This window comes from Lissotriton helveticus, chromosome 3_1, assembly GCF_964261635.1.
Source record: "Lissotriton helveticus chromosome 3_1, aLisHel1.1, whole genome shotgun sequence".
NCBI lineage: Eukaryota > Metazoa > Chordata > Amphibia > Caudata > Salamandridae > Lissotriton > Lissotriton helveticus.
Window position 1 is genome coordinate 2,091,862,522 of NC_136061.1, and position 12,458 is coordinate 2,091,874,979.

General features: G+C 49.0%; 1 protein-coding gene across 2 annotated transcripts in view; it reads left to right on the top strand.

The window, feature by feature from the left end:
* The first annotated feature begins 1,033 nt into the window (after positions 1-1,033).
* The window catches only part of SEMA4B (semaphorin 4B), a 198,480-nt gene continuing 187,055 nt past the window's right edge, over positions 1,034-12,458 (top strand). The window contains exons 1-2 of one of the 2 annotated variants that reach the window (XM_078683247.1): positions 1,034-1,096; positions 1,473-1,796. In XM_078683247.1, coding sequence (XP_078539373.1) covers positions 1,673-1,796 — 124 coding nt within the window. In that variant the 5' untranslated portion in view covers positions 1,034-1,096; positions 1,473-1,672. Of the gene's footprint in view, positions 1,797-12,458 lie in introns of both variants that reach the window. The other variant, XM_078683244.1, reaches the window with a different exon arrangement.

Sequence of the window (12,458 nt, forward strand, 5' to 3'; positions counted from 1 at the left end):
GACGCCACAATAAAGAGGTAGTGCGGCGGGTGGAGGCGCGCGAGGGAGACGGGAGGGGGAACCCAAGCTAGGCGGGTTAATAATGAATAAAAATGGAAAAGAAACACTTACCTGGGGCTGCTGGCCGCCTCCCACGTTGCCCTCTGCCTCCTTCCTGGTCCCAGCAAGCACTGGGGCCACATCACTGACTCCCTGCATTCCCTGAGCTGTTCTCATGTGAGAGCAGTGTGGTGATTGGTCAGAGCAGGCTGGAAAGACGCTACATTGAGACCAGGGAGCCTGTGGGGGTTTCTCCAACCCGACTATTCAATGCAGCTGGCCTGGAGAAACCTAAGTGCGCATGTGTGTTTCGGTCGGCCTGAGATGGCTGGCCAAACACATATGCGCACTTAGGGAGTGCACATAGCATTCCTCCTCCTCCCTGCACAAGCTGGCTCAGAGCCGGCAAATGAAAAATAAAACAATGATGTTCCTTTATATTTCATATGATGGCTCTGAGCCAGGCAGTGGGGCGACGCTCCTCCCCCATTGCGGAGGAGCCGCCGCTGGGTTCTACTACTGCATTTTTTGTGCAAAAAAAGCAGCTAAACATATACATATGCAACAGAACATCTACCTTAATAAATGAAATAGACTTGGCTAACACAACTCTTAGTAACATTGCAAGTGTTGGAAACTGAAGAGCCGCACAGTAAGGTTGCAATAGTTTGATTTATACCGGTACCGGGCTCTAAATTGACACATTGTAAATACAAATCAGAAAAGCTGGCCCTATGTTCTCGCCTTTACTCCGTACTGGCGCTTCCTACTCCAGTGAGGGTGGTCCAAGATCTACCCCTGTACCCGCAGTCGGTGAGGCGAGTCTGTGGACTGCTGCCTGCATGTGTGTGGTTGTATGCAGAATGCAGACCGGCAAGTAAGTATGTGTTGGTGTCCCCACGGAACAGGCACATGCGAGGGTTATTGTCATAAATGGTTGTCCCGCCCCGTTTCCCGGTCACTCTGGGTAACGGGGCTGGCATTGTCTCTTTGCCAGGTACTTTGGCCCGAGCTGTGGCGCGGCTGCAGGCAGCGAGAGTTCAACATTTCCTTTCGGGCACTTATAGTCCGCACCGTGCTGTTGCGCGGCTGCAGGGAGAGTTAACCCTGCTCCTTTCAGGTACTTTGCAGTGCGCGTCGTGCTGTGGCAGCTGCAGGGAGAGTTAAACCTGGTACTTTGTAATTCGCACGGTTCAATCTGCTCCTTTGAGACCCTTTGCGGCTCTGTGTTTTGTGCCCCATCGCTCTGTGTGCCACAGCTCACTCAGGTAGGCAGCTTTTGGCTCCTGATTTCAGCCGCAGCTCGCTCAGGTAGGCAGCGCTTGGCTTCTGATTTCAGCCACAGCTCGCAGCTCTGCTCAGCCTCACCTCCCCCTGTTGCCCAATGGGTAGCCGGAGATTTTTTTCAAGCCTGCCGTGTTTGCCTCTTGCAGGTCGCCGAGCCGGAGTGTGTGGGCTGCTGTCTGAGGGAGAGGAGGAGGCGGAGGCGGGCTCTGGAGAAGTTTTGCAGGCTCAGCTTTCAGCGGTGGCGGCGGCGGCACACGGATCTCGCTTCTCCCCGGCGCGGACTGCCCTGTGACTTGGATTTACCCACCGCGACCGTCCGAGGGAAGGCGGCGAGGACTCGCACAGCATGGCCGGAGCCGAGGGCATGGGGGCGACACGGGGCTGGCTGGTGCCCGCTCTGCACACGCTGTGCCTGGTGGGGCTGGCGGCGGCCGCCCAGGAGCTGCTCCCGCGCCTCAGCTTCCAGTACGGTAAGCCGGCTGCTGTCTGCCAGTGTTTGTATTCAAGAGCGGGCTGAGGGGAGTTTGGGGGGTTGGGGGTCATTCGATTGCAGAAGCGCGGCACCTATGAAATGTAGGGTTTGTCATGCATCCTGCCACTGTTCTGCTGTTCTGTGGAATTCGACGCTTGTGTAAGTGTAATGAGATAACTCAGTGGGTTGATGGATTGCTCCACAAATGTACTCATGTCTTGAACATTACTAGTCCGTTCATTCTCTGGGTGCAGATAAAATAAGTCCCACTACATAGAAGGAAGCCACGAGGCGCTGCCGCCAGATCTGTGCTATCTGTCCGGGTGTGCAGGGTCCCTGGCACGAGGGCTACTCTAAAAGATGTTGCAAGGGCACTGTTTGTTCTCTGATGATAAAAACGCATGCACACAGAGGCGTCGCTGACACTGCCCCCCTCCTGGCTGGGCTCTCTTCCTTGTTGTGATAACCCTGGTTCTAGAGTGAGCTGTAAGTGAGCCTCGGACACCCCCTTCGGTGTGGGCACAGTGAGGGTGCCTTTAATGAAAGCGCAAAAGTAAACAGCAGAGTGTGGGGCTGAGGCGGCAGCGGGCGCTCCCTCGGCAGCTGCTGACCTGCTTTCCCGAGGCACTGAACAAGCAGAGCGTCTCGAATTGTCGAGTTTACTTTTTTTGCTCGCGATCTCTGTGTGATTTTTAAATGTCATTGGGGAGACCGAGAGGCATCGTGATTTTTTTGTTTTTGGAGGGGGTAAGGAGTGAGTTGCACAATAGCGTGAGTAGGTAACAATTGTAAGTAGTGTGTGGTTGGAAATACACGTTCCCATATGTAGTGCGCACAGTAAATCTAGTGTGAAAAGCATGTCACAGAGACCCCACGCATGCATTCCCGAGTTTCATTTGTCAGACGGATCCATAGTGGCAGCTGTAGTAAGTACTTCTCTGATTGTCGCCTGGTTGTATCTTCCATTGTGGTGAATAGGTCTTTCATACAAGACACTTCTCCCCTCAGAGGTTTTTGATTTTGAATGCTATCCACAGACAAGGAGGCAAGACTTGGTATATTTAGCAGCCTCCACCCTTGGTTTCATGCGCTTAGAATCTTAGGCAGCTAGGCGCTACAGAGACCAGTTAGCCACTCGGCTTCAAGAATGTCTTTGGAAAACAAAAATGTCATGTGGATATTTAAATTGCAAGACGCAGTCCAGTTTGTACCAGCGTTAAATGGCTATTGTTATCGTTAGCACTATGAGTTGTAGTGACGCCAGAAGCCGGGGTGCTGTCCCACGAGGCCTTTCGTGCACTTACCTTCTGTACCCACCGCTTTCCCTCCTGTTCCTCCTCCGTCCCCACTTTATGGAGTACATGCCATTATTAGCCTGTCCTTTGTGTACAGTTGCTTCTGTGTTCCCCATTGTATAGTTGATTTTACTACTACTGATTTGGGGAAAGAGTTCTACTGGGTAATGTCCCAGGTGCGTCACCGGGAGACCTGCTCTCTCATCCTGGCACCCCCCAGTGAATGCTGTTAGATTTCCACAGGCCTAGTGTGCCATGAGGATGGCCTCGTAGCGCTGTCGGGTCTCGAGGGTACGATCACAGCTAAACGCCTGATTTCTGGTTGTGTAACTTGAAGCATCAGTTATAGAGGCGTGATCCACGTGCTGCACGCGGGCAACTAGAGCCAAATTTCGGGGGAGGGGGGGGGACACAAGGGGGCTAAGTCTTCGAACCATAGACAGAGTGGCTGTAAAGTGGGGTGAAAACACAACAAAAGCCTCATTTACAAGTAGATGGTCTTTTAAAGACATGTTAAGTACTCGGGTGCGGCTGCAATTAGATTGTCGCCAGCCCCCCCCCCCCCCCCCCCCAAGCTGTCACTGCCCTGGCTGACACACACGACGGGGGGCGGGGGAGCTGAAGCCCCGTGAGCCCAATGGGTGTTGCGCGCCTGACGTGCTGTGTCCTGTCTGCATGAATCAGTCATGTGTGTGCCGTAGCGGGCGGCAGCATTTCACGCGTGTGTGCAGGCGCTAGTTGAAGCGTGGTGTCCTGAGGATGTACGCTTGCCCTCCACCGGGCTAACTTCGGGGTGTAGCATGGCTGTTTGCCTTTAGTATTGTTGTGTCATTGGTGTGTGTTATTCAGTTGTCGCTTCATCTGCCGGTCTCTCGGCTCATCCATCCAGTCACGGGGGCTCTGAGTCCCGCAGCTACCATGAACCGAATATTTGAATAATAATACTAGGTATGGGATCTGCAAGTCTCTTTTATTGTCGGCTGCTTTCTTCCCGGGTTTTCCTTTCACATTAGTACTCTGGTGTTTACCTCCTGCCGTCTCTCACTGACCTCCTTGGACGGTCTCTAGGGGCGGGACTGCCTGCGTGAACTCTGCCTCCCTGGTAAACACTCGCTGCCTTTAAACGCCGTCCCTGCAGGCCCGGAGGCTCCTGTTTTCGCACAGCCCGGGGGAGGCGGCGGGCCCCGCTTCTAGTCACTCCCACATCTGGGGGGAAATCATTGGCCGCAGGCGTGGTTACCGTGCCAGGCTGAGGGCTGCAGCGAGCCCTTTAACCACGGGATTCAATGCGTAACTAACCTAACCCTGCCACAATCCAAGGCGAGCACCCACGGTGTGTAACTGTAAGAAAAACGTACTTAGACACACTCTAAGTACATGCCCTCACGCGATCACCTAATATATACAGACAGATACCAGCTGACTCCATGCCACCCGGACCGCCCTTGGGGTTTCCACCTACAAACAATTGTAACCTCGAACTTCGGTGCGGTCTGATTATTTGAAGTGGATTAGGACTACAACTCCCAGAAGGCACTAGGTTGTTGATGCAAGGTCTTCTATGTGGTATCTCGGTGAGAGGGATGGAGCAAATGTAAATCTATACCATACAACTAACTTGACTCTATTTCTGTGCCAGTCTTAGACACACATTCACCTCCTGCCCGCCACCCATTACAGGACCCAGCTGCTCGCGTAGCAGCAAACCTTCAATCCTGGGGCTGCTTGATGCCTGCATAAGATCCTTCCTCCAACCTCTGATCACATTTCAGTCCCACACTTACTGACACTTACTGAACAAATACATAGCTAACCAGGCACCGAATCACCTAACCATTGCGACCTCTCCTCTGTGGCACCCACTATGTTGGTATCTCCTCCCTCAAGGAGTGCAAGGATTAAGTGTAGGTGACCAGTAGATGTGGCATGTCCCACTACTACACCTAGAAATCCATTGAACATTACTAGTCGATCTGGATAATGTTTAAAACCTCTTCAAAAGTGTCTGCAGTGTGGCGGCCTCTACTAGGAAGAAAGTGCATCCCTTCTGAGGGTGCCATTTAAAAGCATGTGGACAGGGAATCTTCCTTCAGATATTCACATTGGGAGGCCTGTGGGCCAGACAGGTGAGGGAATGACCGAAAAACTCACAATATTGATATATTGAAATGACGAGTCCTTTAATCCTCTCATTTCAAGATGAAATTGGAGCATGCAGTGGCAGAAGCATAATGTATAAAGGTTTGAATCCATGCAAAGCAGCTAAAAACAGCAATATATATTGAAGTCTCTTTTAATACAGTGTTATTTTAGTGGTGCACTATTCTCTAAAGAGAGTAATTTGAGTTTTCAGTTTGTAATATAACCAACTATGCACGTTAGAAACTTATGGAGATCTGTACAACACACTCAACATAACTACAGATTATGCAGACTAGCGATTGCATTATGCACCTTTTTCCTTTGTGATGGCTAGTGGATTTGAGCCTCCTCTTACAGGTACTCTTTGGTATGCCGGATGGCATAATGGACCCATCAGGAACCATTTTAGGGCTTTTTCTTGAGGTTTTTGCTTTCTGGCATCTTGTCGTAGTATGTAATTATTTTATTGAGGGCACTCCATTGGATCCATCAAACCATTTGTGCTAAAGGTTGCGATTTGAAATTGTATTAGTTCTATCGATTGCACTGCAGCAAATTGAGTTTTGTTATTTATCGTGTTTTATGAAAGTCTTGTATTTGTTCACATTCACGTGCTTTTATAGTTCTTTCAACTGAAATGTTGTTGTTTGATGATGATTGGCATCATCACTGTTTTTGTTTGTTGATAGATTTACACACATCACACCCCCACCTACCCCTCAGAACCTGAAAAGGGGCTGATTGCTCCTTTTGCAATCTATGAATTGCAGCTCGGTGACCGTCGAAGGCAAAGGTGTGCTGAGGGGCAGGTTTAGACTATTGCATTATTATTTTCCATCTCATTTGTCGTTTGAAGTTCCATTAAGAGCCTGCATCATTGCCTGCCCCCAGTGGAACACTGACCTACAAATCATTAAAGCTAATTACGTTTTTGTGGAGCAGTGAATTGGGAACAAGGTTACAGGGAGACAATTCAGTTTTATGTATTTATTATAGTATTTGGTGAAGCCCCAAAATGCCAACCTTAAAAAATTGCAGAGCATTTTCTAGCACTGCAGTAGAGTGAATGGCAGTTGCATGGCTGCCGGTGCAGTGAGGTTATCATTTCTCTATTATATAGTAGTGGCTTTAAGTAACTTTACATCTCACATATGGTAACCAAGAATGCCTTGCCTGAGAAGTTTCTTGCAAGGATCCAGGAAGAGGTTCTCCAGGACATGGGGTGCATGCTTATGGTCCCTCGAACACAAACTATGAAGGTTCACAAGGTAATGGCGCCTGGCATGCAACATCAACGGACAGTTGCCCGGCACATCTTCCAAAGTAGTGGATTCTTGAAATCATTCTTTTCCATGTATGTAGGAGAAAGAACTGGTAAGGTGGTTAAGCTGACAATAAAAGATTGGGGGATGGGGTTCTGATATCTTGATGTGTGATAGTGAATATGTGAAGTTTGCTGATTTCTGAAACAGCAGTTTTGGCGACTTTTATCTCACATTTTCTCATGATCTTCGGTTTGGATAAGAATGTTTTGGTCCCGGTTGGACTTGGGTGGAAGCTAGTTAATATTTGATGCAGGAAGTGGGGCACATGATGTCTAACTGCCGTCACAAGCTCTGGAGGCCCATGGTGTAAAATGGACTTGGTCAAGGTTCAAGCAGGAGTATCTATGGACTGATCCCCAGGACTGTCCCTAAGAAAAGTGGGTGCTTCAAAGTAAGTAGCACATGTAGGCCAGATAGATTTACAGTTTCTTACAAGAAAATGTGAGATGTCGTTTTATGACCGGGAACGGTGACTTCACATTGTGTAATACATAAAAGGTATCCTGATCATAATGTATTTTAATTATAATGGTTATGATTAATGTAGCATGATATGCGCCCAGACAGCCTTTTCTAAAACGGGGTTGTATGTGCATACTTAAGGTCAAGGATGGAGTTTGCAGTCTCGCCTGTTCCACCGCCCAAGGGCAGTGATGGGGCCAGGTGTTGACCAGCGCATTGTGATTGCCCATCCCGTGGATTCCCTGCCTTTCCATTAAGAGGCTGCACCCTCAGCTACAAAAGTATTAGAGTTAATTATTTTTTATGGAGCACCGAACTGGTAACAAGATGACAGTGAGACAATTCAGCATGACCTATGCATAGTCTAAGAATTGCCCAGACTCGTCAACGTCATACATTTCAGATAACTATGCACAGTATCCTGGTTCCAGGGACAGTTTATGGTTTTGGGGCATTTCACTCTATATGTGCAGCAGAAAACCACACTGAATATGCCAGTTGTGCAATGCATCCAGAAGCAAGTGCACCTGCATCTATAGTGGTTGATTAGATGTCCACAAATGCATATGTCAGCATCTGGATCCACTGGTGACCATTTGCAACTGGGGGGTATTGACTATTCACCTGTGTTATTTAAAGCATTTTAAAAATAATAGCAGAATCCACTGATGCCAATCACGGCAAACTAACTGTGAAAGTGTGAGCAAGTAGTGAGAAACCTCTACTTTACAAAGACTCACAGAAAGTGATGTAGAAAAATTTTACAAGTAGTTTCCGAAGTGCGCAAAATAAAATGCCTAATTATCGGAGACTGTGTTATTATGGCTGTGCTGGTGCGTGGTGCCAAACCACAGCATAGCAATTGGTAGCTTTATTAGGAATGAACTGAGCCTCTCAGCCGTTCGAAACCATGGAGGAAATCTTCCGCGGCCTATGCTACAACACAATGATTACAGTGAAAAAGTAGTTTTATCTGTCACTGCTGACTTCAGACCAGTGAAACTGGGCTCAACGCTTGTTCTCTGTAGGATCCTGATCTGCCGCCTCCACTGAGTCTCTCAAGACCCGAAAGGGGTGAAGTGAATGGTGGTTCATTGGCTGCCCACCTTCCACATCTCCGCACATCGAAGGAGGGGAGTGAATACACGAGGCACTCTTGTGCTACCACCATCGACCTTCCATGTCACCCGCCAGATTGCGATGGCCCACCTTTGACGGGATTGTATTATGCACGGTTCGTGTCTCTTACTGAGCCTCTCACGGCTTAGTACCAGCTCGACAATTGAGAATGGAGAGTGTGGCTTCAGGGGTGAAGGGAACGACCACAGAATGGTGGGCGAGATTAGCAGAATCAGTTATTCATTTTTTTAAGATTGTGAGGAAGTGAGCTGATAAATGTTTGGCAGTGGATGGGGACAGCATGTACATTGCACTTTTAAGCTGGAGAAGAGGGCCTGAGGAAGGTGACGTCATGTGGCCAGTAGTTCCCGCATCACTCCTCTACTATGCACGGCTGATCAGGGGGGAGGATTGTGGGATGAGTAATGTAGATGGGTAACTGTCCATAATGTGAGCATAATCGATAACTCCAGACTGCCTCGTCTATTTAATGTGTCCACCGCTTAGCTTGTAAAACAACTAAATGCAGAGCTCACATTTTGCAGACACTTGCTACCGGCACTGTCGTAGTACTGATTCCACCTCATACCTAGTTCATCCACCACCAAACACTCCCTGACACTTTATCCCACTCTTTCCCTGACCCATTATCCCACTCTTTCGTTTTCTTTTTTCCATCCCTCCTTTCTCCTATTGTCAATTCTCCCCTTCTTTTTCTTACACCCCGTCCCACCCCCTTTTGTGTTTTTCTCTCTCTTGTTTTTGGATGAAGGTCTGATGAGTCCACAAAACGGAGGGTCGGTGGCCTCCACCTGCAACCACCGAATGTGCCTTGGAACGCTTCCATGGAATACAGCCACGTTATTGGCGGCTACCCATCTATAAATTAAATTATTAAGCGGAATACATGCACTTCAACTTAATAAAACGTCACGCATTCGTTTCCCTGCAGTTCTGCTCCAACTGTAAAGTGCCCATGCTTTTGGATACTGTTCCAGCCAGCCCACTGCCGCCACGTTTGCCTGAGGTCTATTCCTGTCCGCGCTGTGACCCTTTCCCGCGTTTATCCCTGTTATCCGTCCGATAATCCCCTCTCCCTGTCCCACCTGCGGGCGTGCGCTCCGCTGCGGCCTTTCCCGCCGGCGCTATTTATAGGCCGCCCACTTCAGAGGCGCGCGCAGCTCTCGCGGGCAGAGGGGCTCGCAGGGGGTGCTGGGTTGTTTATGGCCGCTCAGGGCTGGGGGCTGGCCGACAAGTGCACACAAGTTACTTCAAAGCCTCTCTCTCTCTCACACAGAAGCCGACTCCCCTTGCCAGGTGCGCGTCCTGAGAGAGCCGAGGTCGTATATCTAATTGGTCCCTTTTCCAATGCAGGGCGGGCTGAGAAGGGGGGATAATGGGATAATTGCAAGTCATTTCCTTGAACTGGTATTTTGGCACAGGCTGCTGAGTAAATATGACTCAGTGAAACACTCTGTGGTTCTCAGCGCTGGGCCTCGGCCCAAAATGGCAGCGGCTGGCGTGCCAAGGGCCCTCAGCCCGTGCAGGGTTGGAGCACGGCGCAGAGTCCGGTAAATATACACTTTCAACTCGGACGGCTACACTGCGGGTTTAACACTAGCCAGGCCCATGTCCTCGGTGCATAAGTGATGCTGTGTGGCTTCTTGAGCTGGTGCACGATTACGCGCTTTTGACTGCTTGTTCGTTCATTGGATTGCTAGTGGTGTAGGGTTTATTGCCTAGATTAGTGGTTTAAAATATTCCAGGCAGTGCTGTGTTTCATTATGGCTGCCAGACAGTGAGGACAAACTCGTATGACACCCCTACAAAGGACCTGTCTGCTTGTGTTGAGCACGGTATTCAACAATCGAGAGCGTTTGGGGCTTATGTGTGTAGTGTCTTTGTGTGTTTGGACACTTTAGAGCATGTCGATGTAAATGTTAAGTGTCAGAAATACCAGCCCGGTGTACCCCAGTTTTCGTCCTGTTGCGCCAGGATACCCAGTGATACTAAAGGTGTTTGAATCTGATCCCTGCACGGGCAATGAAAGGGCACCAAGGACTTGATGTAAAGAAGAAAGCTCTCCAAAGTTTGCACACTCCTGGGTAAACCACGGTATCACCTGTGCATGAAAGCAGTTGCCAGGCAGACCACTTTTCTGATCCTTTGTCTCGCCCACGTGAGTTCCTGGCATCCTGGACTGGACCTCTGGGCTACAAATTTCTATTATGATAGTGTAAACGTGAACTATCCTCCATCCATAGCAAGATGTTGCACACACAGGTACTCTAACCATGTACCGGTGTTTGTGTGTTGCTTTTTACAGCATGTAAGATGTTTCCCCCAGTGACAGTTTTCTTGTTAGACTCTTCTGTCTAGCAATAAATCTGCTTCTTTGTTTTCCTGGCATCTCTTGCCTGGTGTGATCTTGTATGTCAGCTGACTTCGTCTATACACTGGCCCATTTTCAGGTCACGCTCTCTGGCTGAAAAGGACTTTTTGTCATCTTTTGGGAGAGTGTGTCAACCTGCTGCCAGTTCCATATTTGTTCCAAAAAAATGCACTTCTCTCTGACGTGTCATGTTTTATACATGGGAGTCAACGGAGGGTCAGCTGGGATGCAGCAGGGACTGGCTGCCAGCCGCCGCACATGAATGAAGGGTTTGGTGGCCACGAGTAGGCCTTGAAGTGGTAGCTGAGATCATGTTTGTAATTAAGATGCTTGTAAGAGTTTTGCTAAAATCAGAATAGTAACAAAAAGAGAACACAGGAATCTAAAGTCTTCCAACTGTGCAGTGAACCTAGGAGTTCCTGCTGAAGCTGGTAACGCCACAAGCAATCGGGAGCTTCCTTCTGGTGCTGTGCTGGACAAGGGAATGAGAGTTACATGCAGTCCACACTCCAACATTTTTTGTTGGTTGTGTTTTCAACTTGGGTTCCACCTCAGTGTTCTTTGGTCTTCCCATTATCCCAGGGCTAAGTTTGAAAAACCAGACTGCATTGTTCTGTTATGGACAGCAGTTTTCGTTACCAGATGCTAGCTGACTAAGAATAGCAACAGAGTTCACTCATCAATTGTATGCGCTTTGGTGGATGTCCCTGCGCAATCTGCTGCAATAGAACTGCTCCCTGTCCCACACCGTCCTGTTGCTAGTGCTGCCTGTGCACGCTACCCCACACTCATGCCACAAGCTGAGGAGTTTGAGGACCCCTTCCATCCTACTGTGAATGGCACTGCGTGTTGCCACACAGCATCCACTGCAAGCAACTGTTATTGCCTCCCCTACCTTACCCACTGTGAGAAGTACCAGCGCTTAAGGACTCGCATTGTCCTGCTGCTAGCACCGTCCTCTCTGTTGCCTTTTATTTTCATTTATAAAGTTTTATAGAGCACTGACTTCAATCAAGGGCATCGGAGTGCTTCACAGAGGTCGCACAAGCAGCAAATACCTGAGATGCATTTGGAGTAAATATAGATACATAGTGACAGACAGTGACACGATATACACAACATAAGCAGCACGACGTAAGATACATTTGGAGTGAATATAGATGCATGGCGACAGTATGCGACAAGGTATAAAAGGACATTAGGGAATAATGGCAATATTATTTTGAGGTAGTTAAGGTACACATAATTACATAGTGCTTTTAAAGGCATCGCAGCAACTGTACGACATTGCCAGAGGGGTAGGTACAAAGAAAAGTACACAGTACCAGTAAAAACGGCAGAGCAAGAATGATCCGTTTTTCAGATGGACGATGTTGCTCTGAGGCAGGTCGGGTAAGGCCTCGTGAGGGCAATGGAGAATAGAGGCGCAGTTTTCCCCGAAGTAGTGTTGCACAGATTTGCCCTCAAGGTTCTTCTACTACAGGAAGCCAGGTTCACTGTCCCAACACACTAGGTGCCACCTGCTGGTGCCTCCACACCACCCCACTCTTGAGGAGCAAGGGTGCTTCTGCTGCTCCCTGCTGGACACAGGTCCTTCTCCAACAGCAAAGTCCCCTGTGCAGCTCCCAGCAGCAGACTCCCCTGTGCAGCTCCCAGCAGCAGACTCCCCTGTGCAGCTCCCAGCAGCAGACTCCCCTGTGCAGCTCCCAGCAGCAGACTCCCCTGTGCAGCTCCCAGCAGCAGACTCCCCAGTGCAGCACTTCCAGTGCCAAATGTGAGGACCGGCTGCACTGATTTTAACAGAAATCCCTACTTCATCCAAAGCAGAAGTCTCAACTTCGAAAATGGCAGCTTCTATTAAACAGTACGGTGCAACTTTTAACAACACCAAAATCATGAAGACAAAAAAAAATGTGTTTACCTTG